This window comes from Onychostoma macrolepis, chromosome 15 (genome assembly GCF_012432095.1).
Source record: "Onychostoma macrolepis isolate SWU-2019 chromosome 15, ASM1243209v1, whole genome shotgun sequence".
Classification (NCBI taxonomy): domain Eukaryota; kingdom Metazoa; phylum Chordata; class Actinopteri; order Cypriniformes; family Cyprinidae; genus Onychostoma; species Onychostoma macrolepis.
This window is the reverse complement of record NC_081169.1, coordinates 21,009,547-21,028,850: the sequence shown is the minus strand read 5'-3', so window position 1 is coordinate 21,028,850 and position 19,304 is coordinate 21,009,547. Positions and strand designations below refer to the sequence as shown.

General features: G+C 41.2%; 1 protein-coding gene and 1 pseudogene across 1 annotated transcript; both read right to left on the bottom strand.

Annotated features, from left to right (window-relative positions):
• Positions 1-3,260: 3,260 nt before the first annotated feature.
• Positions 3,261-4,934, bottom strand: LOC131554209 (olfactory receptor 52E8-like; annotated as a pseudogene).
• A 6,262-nt stretch (positions 4,935-11,196) lies between these two features.
• Positions 11,197-12,174, bottom strand: LOC131520512 (olfactory receptor 52E4-like). The gene has a single exon (XM_058744793.1). It carries the CDS (start codon positions 12,172-12,174, stop codon positions 11,197-11,199), a length of 978 nt encoding a protein of 325 aa, XP_058600776.1.
• Between the last annotated feature and the right edge of the window lie 7,130 nt (positions 12,175-19,304).

Below are 19,304 nucleotides of genomic sequence, written 5' to 3'. Positions count from 1 at the left end.
GTCTCCCTTTGATTGTTTAATTTGATTCCAGGTGTGTCTCCTTAGTCCCTTGATTGTCTTGTCTTTATAAGCCCCAGTCCTTTCAGTTAGTGTTTGTGGGTCTTTAAGTGTCTACCCTGCCTGTGATCTGTGTCCCTATTTTGATATTAAACTCCCGTGTTGCTAATTCCTCGTCTCCTCGTTCCTGGTTCCCGTGCTCCCCGTGAGCTGTGACAGAAAGACCGACCCAAAACAGTAACCTCTGTGTTTATACCCTCCGTTTTGTTTCCGTGTTTTACCCAGTGATTTTGTTTTTGTTTGTACCCCATGGATCCCCTCGTCCGGCCCGAATTTCTCCTCCTCCTGCTGGAGCAGGGGGAACGATCTCTCGAGGACCACACCAGTCTATTCCTGATGATAGCTAATGCCACCAGCTACCCGGACGGCGCGCTCTGCTCATTCTACAATGCAAGTCTGAACACCTCGTGCAGAGCGCTGTCGTCCGAGGATGGTCCTCGAGAGGGTTTCGCCGCCTTCGTGGAGTGGATTCTGGTGAGAAACGGATCACCCCTCACCGTCTCTTCCGAGGATGATCTCGCCAGAGCCACTCCTGACCCAGAGCCCAGCCCACCAACTCCCAGCGGTGCGGAGCATCAGCCCGAGCCCACCGATGACGGAGAGCCATTTCCCGCCACGATCTGTGAGCCAGCGCAAAGCCAAGCGACTGAGTGGAAGATCGTCCCGGAAGTTGAGCCCAACTCGTCAGATCAGGTGCGAGAGCCGGCGTCTATGCCCATCGCGAGGGAGCCAGCCATTGACTGTGTGAGTGCAGAGTGGAGCTCCGCCCCCTACATCACGGATGAGGGTGAGTTGATTGTTCATCTGGGGCTGCTGGACATGGAAGGGGATCTGATTGACTGGGAGACGGATCTGGAGGTCGACGCTCCCCCTCACCAGCCGCCGTTCGCGGCCAACGCAAGCCCGCCGCCGATCGCGGCCCACGAAAGCCCGCCGCCGTCCGCGGCTCCGTCCCACCAGCCGCCGTCCGCGGCTCTCCCTAGCCCGCCGCTGATCGCGGTCCAGGCGAGCCCGCCGGCAGAGAGTATGGCAAGCCCGCCAGTGCCTGCCCCTCGCAAGTGCCCGCCAGTGCCTGCCCCTCGAAAGTGCCCTACAAAGATTAGCCCTGAAAGCCCGGAGGCTCACAAATGCCCGCCCTCCCACCCGCTCCAGCCTCCTCCACCGCTGTCGTCTGGCAGCCCCTCTGCTCGCCCTCAGCCCACCATCAATGCGGTGCGAGCCCCACGAGACTGCCATCCTCCAGCGTTGCTGGGGCTGGAGTATCCCTCACCTCCGCCTCCAACCTCCTCGGCCCGGACTCTGCCTCGGCCCGTTGACCCAGCGGCTCCACCTCGCCTCCACCGTCACCCATCGATCCTCCAGCTCCACCGGGCTCCCTCATCCCTCCGGCTCCGCCTTGGTCGGGTGTCGACCCGCCATCGCCTCAGGACTCCGCTCCTCCTGCTGCACCTTGTCGCTCCGTCCCACCGGCTCAGTTGGGCTCCTTCCTCCCGCCAGCTCCACCTTGGTCCTCAGTCGCTCCGGCTCCGCCGTGGATCTCCGGAGCTCCGCCTTCGCCTCGGTCGCCAGAGCACTCGGCTCCACCTTGGCCCCCCGGATCCTCGGCATCCCCCTGGCTCGTCGGCTCTCCGTCTCCACCTCGGGCTCCTCCACCACCTGCTCCGCCGCCGTTGGTCGGCCCCCTGGAGTCGGCGGCCATGCCTCCTCCATGGCTCCTCCCTCCGTCGGCTCCACCGTGGGCCATCATCATGGCTGTGGCCTGGGTCCTGCCAGGCTCCTCCTGCTCCGGGTCCCTCCTGTCTCCTCCCTGGCTCCTCCCTCCTTCGTCACCTCCCTGGTTTCTGTCAGCCGGCCCCCTCCCGGTGGTCCGTCCTCCTCCTGAGCCTCCGCCTTTGTTCCCACCCGTTTCCCCCCCCTCTGTTGTTCCACGGTGCGAGGACGCACCTTCCAGGAGGGGGGAGTAATGTCACGCCCCTGGACTGTCTTGTGTGTGTTTTGCTCCCCATGTGTGCCCTGTGACCCAGTTTCTGTCTCCCTTTGATTGTTTAATTTGATTCCAGGTGTGTCTCCTTAGTCCCTTGATTGTCTTGTCTTTATAAGCCCCAGTCCTCTCAGTTAGTGTTTGTGGTTCTTTAAGTGTCTACCCTGCCTGTGATCTGTGTCCCTATTTTGATATTAAACTCCCGTGTTGCTAATTCCTCGTCTCCTCGTTTCTGGTTCCTGTGCTCCCCGTGAGCTGTGACAGTAGGCTACAATGGCAAATTCGTATTTATTAAACATCTAACTCTTATTAACAAATTGAAGAAGACGGAGCCTATAGCCTACTTGCGTTTTAACCCAAATAAATAAGGTTTTCCTTATTTAAAACGAGTTTGTGGTTCATCGTTGTTTTTTTAATGAAAACTCAGCAACAATAAAGACCAACTCAGTTATTTTAAACAAAGAAATTAAATGTTTATTAACAAAAGTTCTCTTGCGCTTTTGGATCCGCCACCAGTCATTTCGCATCACTCTCTTCAAGCCTCAGAACTGTAACGTCCCGTGTCCAGCTGAACTAGATTGATCTTATTTCTATAAAAAGGCCTTGTAACACCGACTACAGGACCAAGCCTGTGTATTGCACACTTATAACTTCACTCCTACTCGATGCCCAGACGTCTTCAAACTGCTTTGAAAAGAAAAGGAGATGCTACACCATGGTAAACAAGCCCGTCCCAACTATTTTGAGACCTGTAGCAAGCATCAAATTTGTAATGAGGTCATTTTGTGCATAAAATTGTAAAATTTCTCAGTTTAAACATTTGTTATGTTATATATGTTCTATTGTGAATAAAATATTGGGTCATGTGATTTGAAATTCTTTTAGTTTTCGTTTCATTCAAATAAAAAAAAAAACGTCCCAACATTTCCGGAATTCAGGTTGTACAAACAAACAAACAAACAAACAAACAAACACATACATACATACATACATACATACATACATACATAAAAGAAAAGAAAAGAAAATAGTCTATAATAAACTGCTTAAAAATTTTCCAGATACAGTACAGGTATCCTTTAAATGCAGCATTTATGTAAGAAATGTACTAATATTAAATGCATATTATTAATCGTATGAATAATATTGATTATACTGATTCTCATTAGGCTGCTGTACTAGAACTACAATAATGCACAAATCAGTTGATACACATGCAATTTCTTTCCCAGATGTTTACATTCGATTGAGACAAAACCAGCTGTGTTTATGTGAACCATGGGTGTTTTTGACAGTTGAAACAATAAACGCTAAATAGAGTGTAGTTTAGTCCCCGCTGGAATGTGCGTGCTCGTATATCACAAAAAAAAAAAAAAAAGGTTTAAACTGGCATCTCTCTTACACAGTTTGGAAGTGGTTGAAATTAAAATAAATGAGTGTACATTGTGAGCAGCGAATAATTTGTAGAGATCTGCCAGAAGAAGCAGCCACTATGAACAGCTGATTTGTACGGAGACATATCATGGCCAAACTACATTCGCAAATGGAAAAATCAAGTGAGTCCGGACCGTTTTGTGTTCACAATGCATGTTTTTAGCGAACCGTACCATTAGCTGAAAGCAAACTTTACTCAGACCACCTCCTGTGATGGTCTCGGTTCGGTTCGGTTCGCTTCTGAGGGGTCTGAGATCGTTTGGAGTGTTCACATATGGGCCAAAAATCATGCAAACCACGCTCAGACCCCTGAAAAGGACCAAGTGTGAAAACACCCAGGTACACCAACAGGGCCACCATTGTGGCACTTAAAGCCCATGCTACTGAAAACACTAAACACATCACAGCATTATTTACTATGACACAATATCTTAAGGGCAAGCAAATTGCAATGATGTGATCATATGCCATAATAACAAGAGTGAAACTTTGTGCAGTAATAAAGAAGTTCACAAAAAACATGTTAGCCAAACAAGCATTGTAGGAGATGTACTGTGAGTCAGGAAAAAAAAAAAAAAAAGTCTTCATGATGTTACGAATCAATGCATTAATTTGACCAATATCAGCCAAGGCTAAGTAAAACACACCAATGTACTTTGGACTGTGCAGGCTTCATTCAAGAGAACAATAATGAGAAGGACTATAGAGTTCCCAATTATAGTAATAAAATATATGGTAAATAAGAATATATAGTAATAACTGCTGTACGGTATATGAAAGTCCACTGATGAAAAAGTATTCAGGACGAACAATGGAGATTTTCTGGAAAAAAAAAAAAAAACTCATGCATTTAAAGACTTGTATTAGGTGTTTTGTTTTGCACAAGCTGAAAATAGAAATTACCAATCAAGCAAAATTTAGCAATTCACAAAATTGTCATCTTATACTTTTAGCAACTATTTTCAAATGCTGAAATTATACCTTTATGTAAACTTTAATAATATTTGAATTTAAAGATGTAGAGCCAGAGCAAATAATGACAGTGTCTGAACGCTTGTGAGCTGCCTTGACTGATTACTCGGCTGTAAATGCTCATCCTTATTCTTGTCACGGGCCAGGGTGCCTCCCTGGCTCCCTCTGCTGTCTGTGTGATCATGTCCTTTTCAGCGGCTCGTGACAGGTGCAATCAGCGCTGATCTGGCGGTGGGGCTGCGCATGTCACGAGCTGCTTCTATTCCACCTGTTGCTCATTACCCTTTCCTTTATATTTCTCTTCTGACTAGCTCCTGTTGTTAGTAGATTGTTTTGTGTTCTGTGTTTTGGTGTACACTCACGTCTGTCTGTTTGCACCCCAGGACACATAGAGAGAAGGACTGCCACTCTCTGCCTCACTCCACTCTTTAGTGGTTGGCCCTGTGCGAGCGCTGGGTCTTGGGCAGTGATCCGCTCGTTGGGTCCGCATCTCACTGCCGACCGTAGCTGGATTACCCCAGAGACTTGCTCGCTGAGTTTTGTTACAGTTTTATTTGTTTTGTTCACTTTTGGTAATCAACCTTGTGCTCGAATCTATCCTCTGCCTTTGAGTCCTCTGTTCTCCTCGCGTCGTCACAGAATCTACTAACCACATTATGGACACAGCAGAGGAGGATGATTTGCACCGAGCCCTTATGCAGCAGGGCGTTCTTCTGGGTCGTCATCAGGAGGAGATCGCAGCTTCCTGCCGCGCTTACTCTGAGATCTCTCTCCAGCTCAACCAGCTGGTTGAACGGTTGGATCAGATGCACACCAGCCCTCCCGCTGCTCCTACGGCAACCCCTCCTCCTGATCCCGATGGAACGAGTAACCGTCGCGCTGAACCACGGCTCAATCCTCCTGCCCCTTACTCGGGTGAGCCTAACACATGTCGCTCCTTTTTGTCCCAATGCTCTCTGATTTTCTCGCTGCAGCCGTCCTGTTTTCCTACGGAGCGGTCTAAGGTAGCTTTCACCATCACGCTCTTGGTGGGGCAAGCGAGAGAATGGGGAACGGCCATGTGGGATAACGAGCGGAGCTGCTGTTCCTCCTTTGAGAGTTTCTCGGGGGAGCTGCGCAAGGTGTTTGATCGCTCGGTTCAAGGAACTGAGGCGGCACGAGCCCTGGCGCTGCTACGGCAGAGAGAGGGTTCTGTTTCCAGTTACTCGATCGAGTTTCGTACGCTCGCGGCGTCCTGTGGCTGGAACGACAAGGCTCTTTGGGATCACTTTCTCCACGGTCTGGCCGAGCACATCAAGGATGAGATTTATTCCCTTGAATTACCCTCGAGCCTGGATGGGCTCATCGACCTCGCCATCCGAGTGGAGAACCGGATTTCCCTCCGTTCTCGTCATCGGAGGAGCGTGTTTTACCCTGAGCTCGTCACTAGAGCCGCGTCAGGAGCGGCGAGTGACGCGCCTCCCCAGCATCTAGTTGTTTCCGAGGAGGAGCCAATGCAGGTCGGGAGAGCACGGTTGACCCTAAGAGAGCGGCGTTATCGCCTGGACAACCAACTGTGCCTCTACTGCGGGGAGGGAGGTCACGTGGTAGCGTCGTGCCTTTAATTATTATTTTATTACTCTGCTCTAGGGTGACCACCCTATAGATCTGTTGCAGGACAGTAGATGTGATTTTGTGGGACAATGCGGGACACGTGCAACAGATACATTTAGACTACTACTTTATGCTTTGTAAATACTGATTTACATTAGTTGGCATATGCGCCAATGTATGTTTCTGCCAGTGGATGCCCACATTCCGGGTTGCGTTTAATAAACTCAGGAGAGAAGATCATTTTTGAGCACACTCATGTAATGTCTGACCGATAGATTGATGCGCTCTCGCATAGGCAATATCTGGACGTTTGCGATTAAAACAACTCAATAGTAACCGCCTCAAACGAACTATTAAAACGAAAAGAAAGTCATGTCTGAAAGCTGCAATGTATCGATATTTTTAATTCGTTAAATGATTGGAGGATATTGTGTTTTTCTATTTCCGTCGGTGGTGCTCGAGCACTTGATGAGGTCCGCACTAAACTCCTTTGAGCCATCCACGTATTCGTCATCAACGGAAAAACCACACACCCCTAATAACCATTGCATATGATATGTACAAAGTCAATTTCTGCGTATAAATAGAATGCAAAATAGAAACAGAAACTTGTGGTATTGATATGCACTTTCATAATTTATGATATAAAGCTGCAGAGATTTTTATTTTAAGACAGTCATATGCTCTCGCGGGCCACATAAAATGGCGGGCCGGAATAGGCCCGCAGGCCTTGAGTTTGTGTTTGTGTTTAGATGGAAATTTAATTTACCAGTGCACAAATCTTCACTACAACTGCTCTTTTTGTACTCATTTGTGCACAATCATATTACAACAATTCAGTGATAAATGGAATTAATGTTAGACTATTACATGACACTGAAAATGCAACGCTGGCAAGCTTTTGATCCCAGGGTTTTTACACAGAATAAAGCTACATATCCTTACTACAATGTAGCACTATAGATGGTAGTGAAAGACTAGAGGAATGGCATTTATGCAGCAATAGTGTGAAGTTAAAACCCATGCTGACCCATCACCCATTTTTTTTTTTTTAATAAATATAGTTTAAATGACTTTGGAAATAGTCAATATTTTCCAAATTAGTTTTCAAAGCAGATATTAAGGTACATTGTCATTATTATAATTGACTTCAAGCTGTAGGCCTTTATATAATTATATAATTTGACCACCCTTCAATAGGGCAGTAGGTCTGTTATTGACATTACCCAAGCCTGAAAAGTAAATTACAAATGATTGTTTGTGTTTGTTTGTTTATTGATTGACTGAATGATTGTTTAAGCAAAGAAAGAAACAGGAAAACAGAAGATGCACAGACTATACAATTAGCCATATCAGCAAACCTCAGACCAAAGTGTTCAAGTCCAAATAAACACCTGGGGCCGTATGTATAAAGCCGCTCAGAGTAAAATTTTAATCTTAAGTGTGTCAAAATTCTAAGAATGACATAATTTTATGCTCATTCCTAGACTTAAGAATAAGAGTGATTCATAAAGGTTCCTAAGTGTTAAGACCAGGTCTCAGCTCCTAGATTATTTAAGAGAGCTGGAGAGGTCTCTTAACCTAGTTAGGAGTAACAAGATGGCAGCAAAGAGGAGGAGACACACACTTTCGAGCGAAGATATGACGTATTGGAGTTATATGATGATATGTGGTTGATAAAACAATACAAACTTGATTGTCAAGATCAAAAGTCTTTTTTTTGTAACTGACAAAGTAAGAAATTTACCTTCTTCCACTCAACAAATCAATGCTCTAACTGCAGAAATTAAAGTAGTAATTACATTTTTTTTTGGCCGGAAAATTGGTAAAATGCAGCAATGCACCGGTGATGACACTGTAAGCAGGGTCTTACATATTGTGGCACTAACCCCACCAAACACAACAGTGGCCAGAAGCGATGTGTGGACTTTATTTATTTCTATGACCCCACATTTCACTTAAACCTTTAAAATACAAAGGACAAAAAAAAAAAAAAACTGACCAGTGTTGCCAACTGCTTTCGATTGAAAGTAGCTAAAACTGGTCACTTAATGTTTTTAGATGACCTCATAAAGGTGAGTTCACTGATCTAGTTATATTTATATACTGTAGATCAGTGAACTCACCTTTATGACGTCATGGGAGAGTCTCGGAGTGTAGATAGGTTTGTCCAAGAAATTGATTTTGTTGCTAGGCTTTTGAAAAAAGTCTCTAAAGGGGTGAGGAAGTCATTAAATCTAGCAACACTGGCACATTGACTACAACATAAGTTATTAATATTTCATTGGTCCTCTTGTTTTCATAATTTATTTGTATGACAGCATGGCCGAAAATTATGGCCACACAATTTGGCATGTTTCATTGCATTATTATCACAAATAAAACAACTGAATCTAAGCAACTATGCAATATGCTTACAAAATCTTGCACAATTTTTATTTTTATTTTTCAATTAAGGGTGAAGATATCAAATTTCATAGGCCGGACATCACTTTGGCCACTACTATATGGCAGTTTATTGACTTTCCAACTGACCGCAAAACCATATTGCAAAACCAAGCCACTTTTATGAGGATTGTGGGCTTTCCTGGAGTTGTTTGGAGCCATTGATGGAACTCATGTTCAGATCATTGTAAACGAGGAGACATACCAATAGAAAACAAAGCATCAGTAATAATTTATGATACTTTTGCACAATGCAAAGCATTTAAAAAAATACATTTAAATATTAAAATAGCTCAGTGTCTTAATTAAATGATTTTAATGTAGTTACATTAAATGATTGGTGTTGTGCTGCTGTGACTTTACATGAGCAGGCTCACTATTGGCTGATTCAGAGGTTGAGGTCAGCCATTTTGTGTTGACATCATTGTAGTCCTTAGTTTACAACACTTAAGAATCAGTCTTAGACTTTACTGAAAGTTGCTTTTAGCTTCTTTATAAAAGTATCCTACTCTTAGAAAAGTCCTACTTTTTACTAAGAATTTTTTTACACTTAAGTCAAAGCTTAAGACTATTCTTAAGAATATTTCTGAGAAGTTTTATACATATGGGCCCTGGGCCCGTATTCATGAAAAATCTTAGTGCTAAGAGTTGCTCCTAGTAACAAAGTTCTAAGAAAATTCTTAGAAATGTGGGTGTTTCCCCTTAAGATTAAAGAAAAGATCCTAGTAAAGAAAAAAGTAATTCAGAAAGCATCTTAACCCTTAAAAGAGGTCTTAAGATCCAAAATTGTTAGGAGTATGGACGAGGACTTTTAAGAGGCTTAAGAGTTTCTTTAGCTGTGGAGAAAATGGATGAAACATGAAGAGGGAGAAGAAATGTGTTGCATACAATGCATGACAGCGAGTTAATTAGACGCTACACATTAGATGGTGCAGGGATCATGTTTGTGACCGATCTTATTAGAGACACGCTAACATCTCAGACACTGTGCAGAAATGCCATAGCGCCAGAAATGGAAGTAATCATTACATTAACTACATTAACATATTTGGCAACTGGAAAAATGCAACTATGCAGCAGTGATGATTTGGGTCTGTACCTGACAGCACTTTCAGAATCTTATTGTGTCGCTGTTAATTTCCTATAAAATACGTTAAGTATGACAGCATGGTAAATAAAGAATGTATATACATATATAATGTGTGTGTGTGTGTGTGAGAGAGAGAGAGAGAGAGAGAGAGTACAGTAAAACAGGAAAAATTACGCCTGCAATTTCAAAGTGAAGGCTTAAAATAAACCCTACTCTTAAAAGCGCTCTTTTATTTTCTTCTTGGACAACCAACCAATCACAGTCTTCAAAAGACTGTGTCATAGCTAGCAACAGGGTCAGCCCCGCCTCCTCACTAAGATAAAAGTTTTTGCCTTTTTCTCACACAGAGTTGCTCTCAGATTGGTCCTGAATCACTTTTAAGCTAAGACTCCTAGTTAGAAATGTTCAAGTACAAGAGAGCTTTGAAAGTTTTAGATAGAAAGCAAATAAGAAACCATCATTGTCAGATCCTTAGTAAATATAAGATTTTGAGCTTTGCTCATTTTGTCTTTTTTCATTATGTAAAGCTTGTGTTTAAATGTTTAAATGGACTTGCTCCTATGCCTTTATGTAATTTTTTTGTGAGATTAGAGGGAAGCAGTAGATCCACTAGAGCGGCCTCTAGTGGAAACTCTAGAGTTATACATTGTAAAAAAATAATTTGCTCAGACTGCTCTCTCGGTGAAAGGTGTAAAATCTTTTAATTCATTGCCTGATTATTTAAAATCTACTGCAAATTATAATTATTTAAAAAGCCACAAAATCTTGGTTGATACATCAACAAACTTGTAGTCATGTTTAGTGTATTAGTATTATAAATTTGTGTACTACTTGTTGTTTATTTTTGTATTTGTAATTTATAAAAGCCCTCCTAGGGACAAGTGTTGCGAATTAGCTTTGGCTATAAGCACTATGGTACATGCATGGGATGACTGTTGTTTCAGTTTCATCTACGTTTATTGTATCTGTCCCTAACAAATAAAACATAAATAAATAAGTTAAATTAGGAGCTCTCTGAGAGGATTCTTAGAATCTTTAAGAATACGGGCCCTGGATTACACATTGAAAAATAAATACATTAGGAAAACTTATTTTCTTTATACAGTCCAGTATTTTATCAAATGGTTTTGCAAAAACATAATCAAAATACATTTAACATGAAAGTAAAAGTTTGGAGCATCATGAACTGTGTTAACATATAGTATATTTCTGAATAGTGATTGTTCAAAAATGTCATTCAAGTTGCTGGTGACTTTTTTCCTCTTTGTTTTGTCTTGGAGTTACAAGCTTTACAAAACAGACAATTGAAACCAACTGAATTAATAAATAAATTATAGATAAATAAATAGCATATCACTGTTGTACAGTTACATTCATTTTATGACCATATTTCAATCAGAATTTAATCCACTTAAAATGATAAAATAAATACAAAGAAAAAATAATTACTGAAATGTTCTTTCAAAAGGTGGTTCTTTAAAATATGCATTTCTGAAAAGATATTGTTCATTGACATTATTTTTGTACTTTAATACAGATTTCTGTGAGGCCTGAAATATAATCTTCACATGGGTCAATTAATTCCCAATGATTAAAGGAAAATAATAATAAATATACATTTCAGTCATTTTGAAATTCTATCAATTGGCACAGATCTGTTTCTAATCGCTTTTCGAATTATGTCTTTGATTTCCACAGTGTTTAAAACATAAATTATGGGATTTAGCATTGCTGGAACAGCATAAGCCAGAGATGTACTGATGACCCTTGAATTTGGCGTGCTATAAAGCAATAATGAAGTAAGGTATGTAAAGAATATTGGGAGATAATATATTGCTACCAACAACAGATGAGAAACACAGGTCTTCAGAGCTTTAATGCGGCCTTCCCAAGTTCTTATTTTCCTTACAACAAAAAAAATGCCCAGATATGACAGGCCTATGACGAGCATTGGTGCTATAAGGTATAAAGTTGTGTACAGAAATCCCATAATCTTATTAACATAATTATCATTACATGCCAACCTATACACTGGTCCGTGATCACAAAAATAACTCAGTATCACATTGGACTTACAGAATGAAATTTGGGTGATTAAAGATACCATCGAAGTCACAATAACAGAATTAAACACCCATATTGTTGAGAAAACAAAACACATATTGCTATTGTTCACAATAACATGGTATCTTAATGGCAAACAAATTGCAATCAAACGATCATATGCAAGCACAACAAGAGTGAGACTTTGCATAGAACTGAAGAGAAACACAAAAAACATGTTCACCAAACAAGAATTGTAGGAGATGTACTGCGAGTCAAACAGCAAATTCTTCATCATGTTAGGAATCAGTGCATTAGTTTCACCAATATCAGCCAAGGCCAAGTTAAACACAGCCATGTACTTTGGGCTGTGCAGACTTCGTTCAAGAGCAATAATGAGAAGCACTAAAGAGTTCCCAATTACAGTAATAAAATAAATAATAAATAAGAATATATAGTAATAATTGCTGTATGGTATACCTGAAAGTCCAATGATGAAAAAGTATTCAGGATGAACAATGGAAATATTCTTGGAAAAGCTTGCATTTAAAGAACTCATGGTGTTTTGCACAAGCTGAAAATAGAAATTATCTCAATGATATATTCAAAAATGTAGAGAATTCACAAAATTGTCATTTCACACTTTTAAAAAGTATTTTCAAATGTTTAAAATGTACCTTAACAAATTAGCTGCATAACATCTGAATCGTCTGTCCTGTATATATAAATATAAAGCTTTAGTGACTGTTTGAATGTGAGCTGCTTTAAATTACTCCGCAGTCAACAGCTGTCTCTATTCTCTCATACAGCATAGATCACTATATCTGCATTACTGATCCAAATATATCTTCTGATTCACCTCTTGAGAGCTTTCAGAAAACACAGTGATGCAATCCTTGGATTTTGCTTTGGCCAGTAGTTTGTATCGATGTTTTATTAAAAAAAAAAAAATGTCTACAACAACAACTGTTCTTTGTTAGTTTATTATTGTATGTTCAATTCACAGTGCTTTTCTGTAATCAGACAAACGAGTGTGTCACAGTAATGTCTATATTGCAGTAACATAATTTAGTACATGTCATGTGGTTAGTTAACGCCAGGTAAGCAGACACAATGAATGTGGCAGCAATTACTAATAGCAAATGATTACAGTATAAGTATAATGTTACACTATAAGTATATTATGTTTGTATGTCTGAATGTCTGTTTTTGTTTTGAACTGTGTGATTTCACCCAGCCACTACATATTTAATTTAAAAATAGTTTCATCAGATAGATACGTTTACTTGAATGTACACATTTGATCAGAGTGAAAGAGAAAGATGAAACACAGGACTTCAGCACTTTTAAACAGACTTCCCAAGTTGTAATTTTGATTAAAGCAAGAAAAATGTCCATATATGACATGTCTTTAATGATCCATAGTGCTACAATTTATAAGGCTGTGCTGAGGTTTGCCATAAATATATCTGTGCTATTGTCGTTACATGTCAACTTGTACTAGTCCATGATCACAATAATAACAATTTTGTTGGATTCACAGAATGAATGCTGCACTGTAAAAAATCCAATTAACAAAATATTGGAAGGGCAAAAATAATTAAGTTGAACAAATTTTATTGCTTGGGCTTAGTTGAGAAGACATTTTATATTAAGTCTGCACAAATATATTTTAAAAACATTAAATTAATGGTTATTTTCAAATCCAGTCAACATTCAGAATGCTAAATGTTGACTAAACTAATAAAAACAAATCCAGCCAACACCAAGCATTCTGCATGTGCACGAGCCTGACTGACTTTGCGGGAGAAACAGTGCCACCATCTTGTCAAGTTCACGCATCATGTAAGCTGGACTAAATAAATGTTACGTTTTTTGGACTAAATTTAACGAGAAAATCATGCAACATATTCAAATTTTTTGAGTGGACATTTAGAAAGTGTTTTATGAGTTGTATATCCGAAGAAAAGTGGATATAAGACAGTGTATGTCAAGTTCAGGTGTCAGGTAATGTTAAGTCAAGTGGCACTGAATAAATATTTGTAACGTTACTTAACGTTAGACTGAATTTATCATAATGTATATTTAAAAGGTGTAAATGTTTTATTTAAAAAGTATATATACAGAAACGTACATCCTATTTGAAAACATCAAATAAGCGTTGTATGATATATCTGAGGGAAATTTAAGTAAAGGGAATGTGGTCTTTCACCTTGTTTAATCCATAAAACACTTAATATCAAAAGCTGTGTTACTATAATGAATTTTAGCTAATTTTGGCGTGTTGTATGATATTTTTTTGTGTTTCCATGACATAAAAAGATATGAAAAGATTGCACAGTCTTTCTCTCTTTTATAAGCCGTTATGCTTAATACAACTAAAGTTAACCAAAATCTATGAAACGTGTAACTTAATGTAAACCACAGTAATATGCTCATTTGAAGTTAACATGGGCATGTTGAATGGGTTTTTGCATGTGCAAACTGTTGCAATTGTCCCGTAAAGTAAAAAGACAACATTAAATGTGACTAACAACCAGCCACGAAATGCCGCTCTTTTCAAACGGGGCGGATTAACTGTACACAGCGTATCTGTTCTCATGAATGGTGCTTTGGAAGAGGAGTCCGTCGTTCCGAACGAAAATGAACAAATGCATCGTTTCACAAGGCCATTCAAAGCGTCTCAGTCAGTTCCCTAGGTAGTGAATCAGTAGATTGTGCACACTAGTTCCTGCACAGGGAAAGACCGTGGCTCAGTAAACACTGGGACTACTGATCAATCAATTTGTAAAATGTCACCACTGGTATTTATCTACAACAAGCAGGACCGTTATATTTTGATATTATTTTCATGCTATTTGAGGTAACTTAGCCCTATAATATGAAATGTACATGTTCTATTACGAATCCAGTCAGCATCAATGTTCCCTGTTGTGCAATGGATTGTGGAATGGATGCTTTGTCATCGTTGCAAGATTTCAGATGCAACCCAGTAAGTTCTTCCAAGGCACTGGCTCGTGACCAGACTGCTCCACCGCAACTACATACTATGTGTGCTTTCAAGACTAGGAGTTTATTGTTTTCATTCCAGGTAATATGTGTAAATGTTTAGAGTTTTTTCTACAATTATAATTTGCTTTTCTGTTCTCAGTGGCATCTATGCTAATATTAGTCTGTTTCATTCTTATTCCGAGGTGAATGTAGCCACCCAGTCCGTATCCAGATCAGATGGTGGATCAGCACCTAGAGGTGACCTCTACAGCTCTGAATGTCAGCAGAGACCATGTCAGCTAGATGAGCCCCAGAGACAGATCCCCTGGGAAGACCCCGTCAGCCATCAGGACAAGACCACGAGAACCAGACAAGTCCTCTGCTCAATCTGACATGTGTTGCAGCCTAGAATTAAACCACGCCATGGTTTCGTCTGGCCAGAGGAGAACTGCCCCCCGACTGTGCCTGGTTGCTCCCAAGGTTTTCTACTCAATTTCTGTCACCAATGGAGTTTTGGGTCCTTGCCGCTGTCGCCTTTGGCTTGCTTATTTGAGGACGCTTGGCTGATTGCACAGACATTATTGGAAGAGAGCTGAACTGGATGATGTCAACACTGAATCACCAATGAACTGACTTTAACTGGAAAAATTACTTGTTATTGTCCTCTTGCATTATTGACAAACTATTTTCCTGTTTGACTCTGTAAAGCTGATTTGACACAATCAGTATTGTATAAAGCGCTATGTACACTGAACAAAATTATAAACGTAACACTTTTGTTTTTGCCCCCATTTTTCATGAGCTGAACTTAAAGATCTAAGACTTTTTCTATGTACACAAAAGGCCTATTTCTCTATACTCACAAATAGGTGTTATACATCAATCGAAACTGTTAAGTGTGTACTTTTATTTGTGTACACTCACAATAACAACTAAACTTTGTGCTTTTGGAAAAATAAGAAAACAAACAGGGTGCGCGCTCTGTCTTCTCTATCTCCGCGAACTGCTTTTAGAAATGCGTAACTAAAATGAACTAACTCAGCAAATACTCAGCACACAGACATGGGAGTCATATCTATAGAAAGCTTATGAATGAAAATAAAAAATATGAATGAAAAGAAACATTCTGTGATGAAGTAATTCATATGACACCAACAAGATGTTCAGTCTTTCCCGTCTAACTCATTATCTCTAATGAAATCCCGCCCCCTCGCGACTCACGCCGTTCATATGTAAATATCCACGTGGGACGTGCACACGTGCAAACGCCCAACACAAAGAGCGAGGAGGTCCTTCATCGTGGCTACTGTTCGTTTCTGGAAGAAGACGTGCTGAGTAAAGGCAGGATTTCCCTCGAAAGAAGAATACGATTTCATCCAGTAAAGGAGATCAATCTGATGAGTAAGTAATGTTTCTTTTTTGCATTAGTTAACGTTTTATTGTGACATAAACTTGAACAGATTTACTATTTGGGTTGTTCCCAAACTACAACATGATGAATGCTATGCATCTAATATCTAATGGCGCTTTTCCACTGCGTGGTACGACACGGCTCGGCACGGTTCAGAACGGCACGGCATGGCTCAGTTCGGCTCGGTTTGCGTTTCCACTGCAGTTTAGTACCGCTTTAAAGTGGGCGGGATTATTCACGTGTCATTGCGCCGCCTCTACTGCCGTGACTCCTGAAAAACATTTTAATTCCGCGTTGCTCCATCAAGCTCTCGCTGGATCCGCTCGTCGGCTATCAACGAGAGGACAGTCTGTACTTCCCCAACAGACAACGAAACAGCCATTTTTTGGTTGTTAAAAGAAAGGTGCGCTCATTCAAAACAGTTGTGTTCAATCCTTCGCTGGCTGCTGATTTAAATCTAGCGGGTCTGTTTTGTCTCGTGCCGCAAGTTCAATGACGCAGGCAGTGACTACTTTCTCCGGCCAATCAGTGATCAGCAGAGTTTACACGTCACGTTTTGGTAACGGTACGGTTCGCTTGGAACCTCGGCCGAGGTGGTACTAAAAAAAGAATCAGGTACCAGGTACTGTTCCCAGTGGAAAACCCCCCAAAAGTGAGCCGTACTGAACCATACCGTGCCGTACCATGCAGTGGAAAAGCGCCATAAGAATGGTACGATGATGTTTTCATGCTCTATATAAAACAATAAAAGTAATATGAGTTTACACTGTAACATGATGAATGCTACAAACTAAGTATGTTTAGTACATGTTTATTATTAATAGCCTACTCTGTTCAGAAATAGATTTTAATAACGTGCTAAACAATAATGATTCATTTCTCAGATATAAGATTTCTTTCTTTTTTTTATGATAGTACAAAGCATGTGTGAGTCTATGGCTACAAAACCTATATATATATATATATATATATATATATATATATATATACATATACATATACATTTTATTTTATTTTATTTTATTTTATTTTATTTTATTGAATAAAATAGGCTGTTGATTGTGCACAGATGAATCTGCACCACAGATGAATCCTGATGTCTCTTCAAACTGATTTCCTCTGAAAGCGCTGTAGCAGCATCAAATGTTCAACTACACTTATTCTATGTTAAAACAAGCTCCTTGACTACTGATTATGTTTTTTTCTTCTTGAATCCATGGAAAGAAGTAGAAACACTTAAATAAAACACGTAAATATCAGGTATGATTTACTTGTTTCACTTGTTGAACAGAATCTGTTGAAGTCTGTTCACATCTCTGTGGTTAGATCAGTGTGCACAATAATGTGTCTTTGACCTTCATTATGTATGTTTTGATTATACTGTGTTGTAAATAAAATACAAATAATTAAAAAAAAAACATTCTCACATTCTCTCTTACCTGCCTCAAAGTCACAGTCACACTGATGGGCCATCAGGGGCCATTAGGGGAGGGCCCTTTGTCTCTTTGGTGAGACTCACTTAATATTCAAGGCCATTGCCACTCCCTCGCATATAGTCTGTGGATCACAAAACATGTCTTGAAAAATTTAAATCAATATATTGTTTTCTGTGAATGAGTAAGCAGAATGATTTTCACATAATTTTGAAGTAAATATTCTAGCCTACAAGACTGATTACTCAAAAGTCTTATGCAGAACTATTTAGTGTGGGTTTTAAGGCCTTATTTCAGCTAAAAAAAATTTCCCCAAAACTTACTAATGTAAACATATGCAGCCGGACACAGAGGTGAGTGATAGAATGTAAACGTTTATTGAGCAGGATGAGGAATACTGAGCAGTGCCGGGAGGACTTGAAGTGAGTAGCAGACTTCTGAGATATGCACCGAGGAAGGGTATGAATGATAGTGATAATCCTGTCGTCCACAGATACGCAGGGCAGACGAGATGGGGGAATCTTCAGGAGCACACTGACCACAGAGACCAACGATCTGGCGGGAGAGGAGGACACAATGAGCAGAAACAGGAGGTAAGGCACAAAGGGTAAGTACAGTTAGGTTAATACTCAGCGGGATGGTCACAGGAGTAGAGTCCACGTCGTGTGTACGAGATCAGACGATGAGTGAGACTGAGGCGTGTGCTTATATGCCGAGGTTAATGACAGTGGTGATGAGGTGCAGTTGAGCATGATTAGAACTCTGGTGATGTGGATCGTTGTGATTGACGGAGGGGAGGGCCCGGCCGATCTGTGACAACTAACCACGAACAATATTTTTTTTCTAAAAAATGCAAACATGTACATCCATCTTGGTCACATATTATTGTAGCACAGTTTGTGCTGAATACAAAAAAATTACATGTTGGTCAATAGTATGTTTTAAGTAGCTGAAATAAGCACAAATATCAGGGCATGTCAAAACATCTCAAGGGCCCCAAAATGTCCTCAGATCCCAGAGGGTTAAAGTAATCCGTATGAAACCAACGCAATGTCCGGTTACTCGTCAGGAACTCGAGCTGCGTCCGAAAACGCTATGGGAATGTCTTCAGCGTGACCGGCTCTTAATCATATGTGTAATCAGTCCAATAGATGGGCAAGATGTCACGGGCGGGTGGCATAATGACCAGGAAGCTTTAAACGCACGTGAGGTGCAGCCCATGTCAGCAGATGATATCTCAGAACTAAGGAGAACTATGGCATTGGGCGGTCCATGGCAGCTCTGGTGGCGGCAGAGAGGCATTTATTGTTGACCCTGTCCGATATGAAGGAGAAAGACAGGGTCTTCCTTATGGATGCCCCGCTTGTTTAAGGCTCGTAAACAGGCGACGGCATTCCAGCGGTTTCTCCCTTGCCGTTCTCTAGCTCTGGGGACTCCCGGGCGGGGGCAGTCCCAGCCGTGTACAAGCTCCTCATACAGGGAGGTTCAGAAAGTGAGCATCACCTCTCGCGCTCCCCCACAACAGGACCAAGATCAGTGGCACTCTAAGCCGGGGGCTTCTAAGACGAGCCCCAACCTGAGGGTTGTGCTGCACTTGAGGAAGCCCTCGACGAAGCGGTCCTGACAACCAGGGATCAGGACTGCTGAGGGTGGCGCCTACTGTCGAAGACCGGGTTGCATCGCATTACAAGGTGTCCGTGTCTGCTCAGAGCCCTCAGGAGACCAGTCTGCTAACCCTGCCAGAGTTCCAGGCAGCAGCACTCTCCAGCGAGCATATGTCTCACTGCCTTCTTCCCGAAAACGTAGCGGAGCTGAGATGCTCGCTACCCCTTTAGGAGTCTCTACAGCAGTTAG

Excerpts from the sequence above, each read along its gene's own strand:
- LOC131520512 (XM_058744793.1), bottom strand. The coding sequence starts at position 12,174 with ATGAGTTCTTTAAATGCAAGCTTTTCCAAGAATATTTCCATTGTTCAT.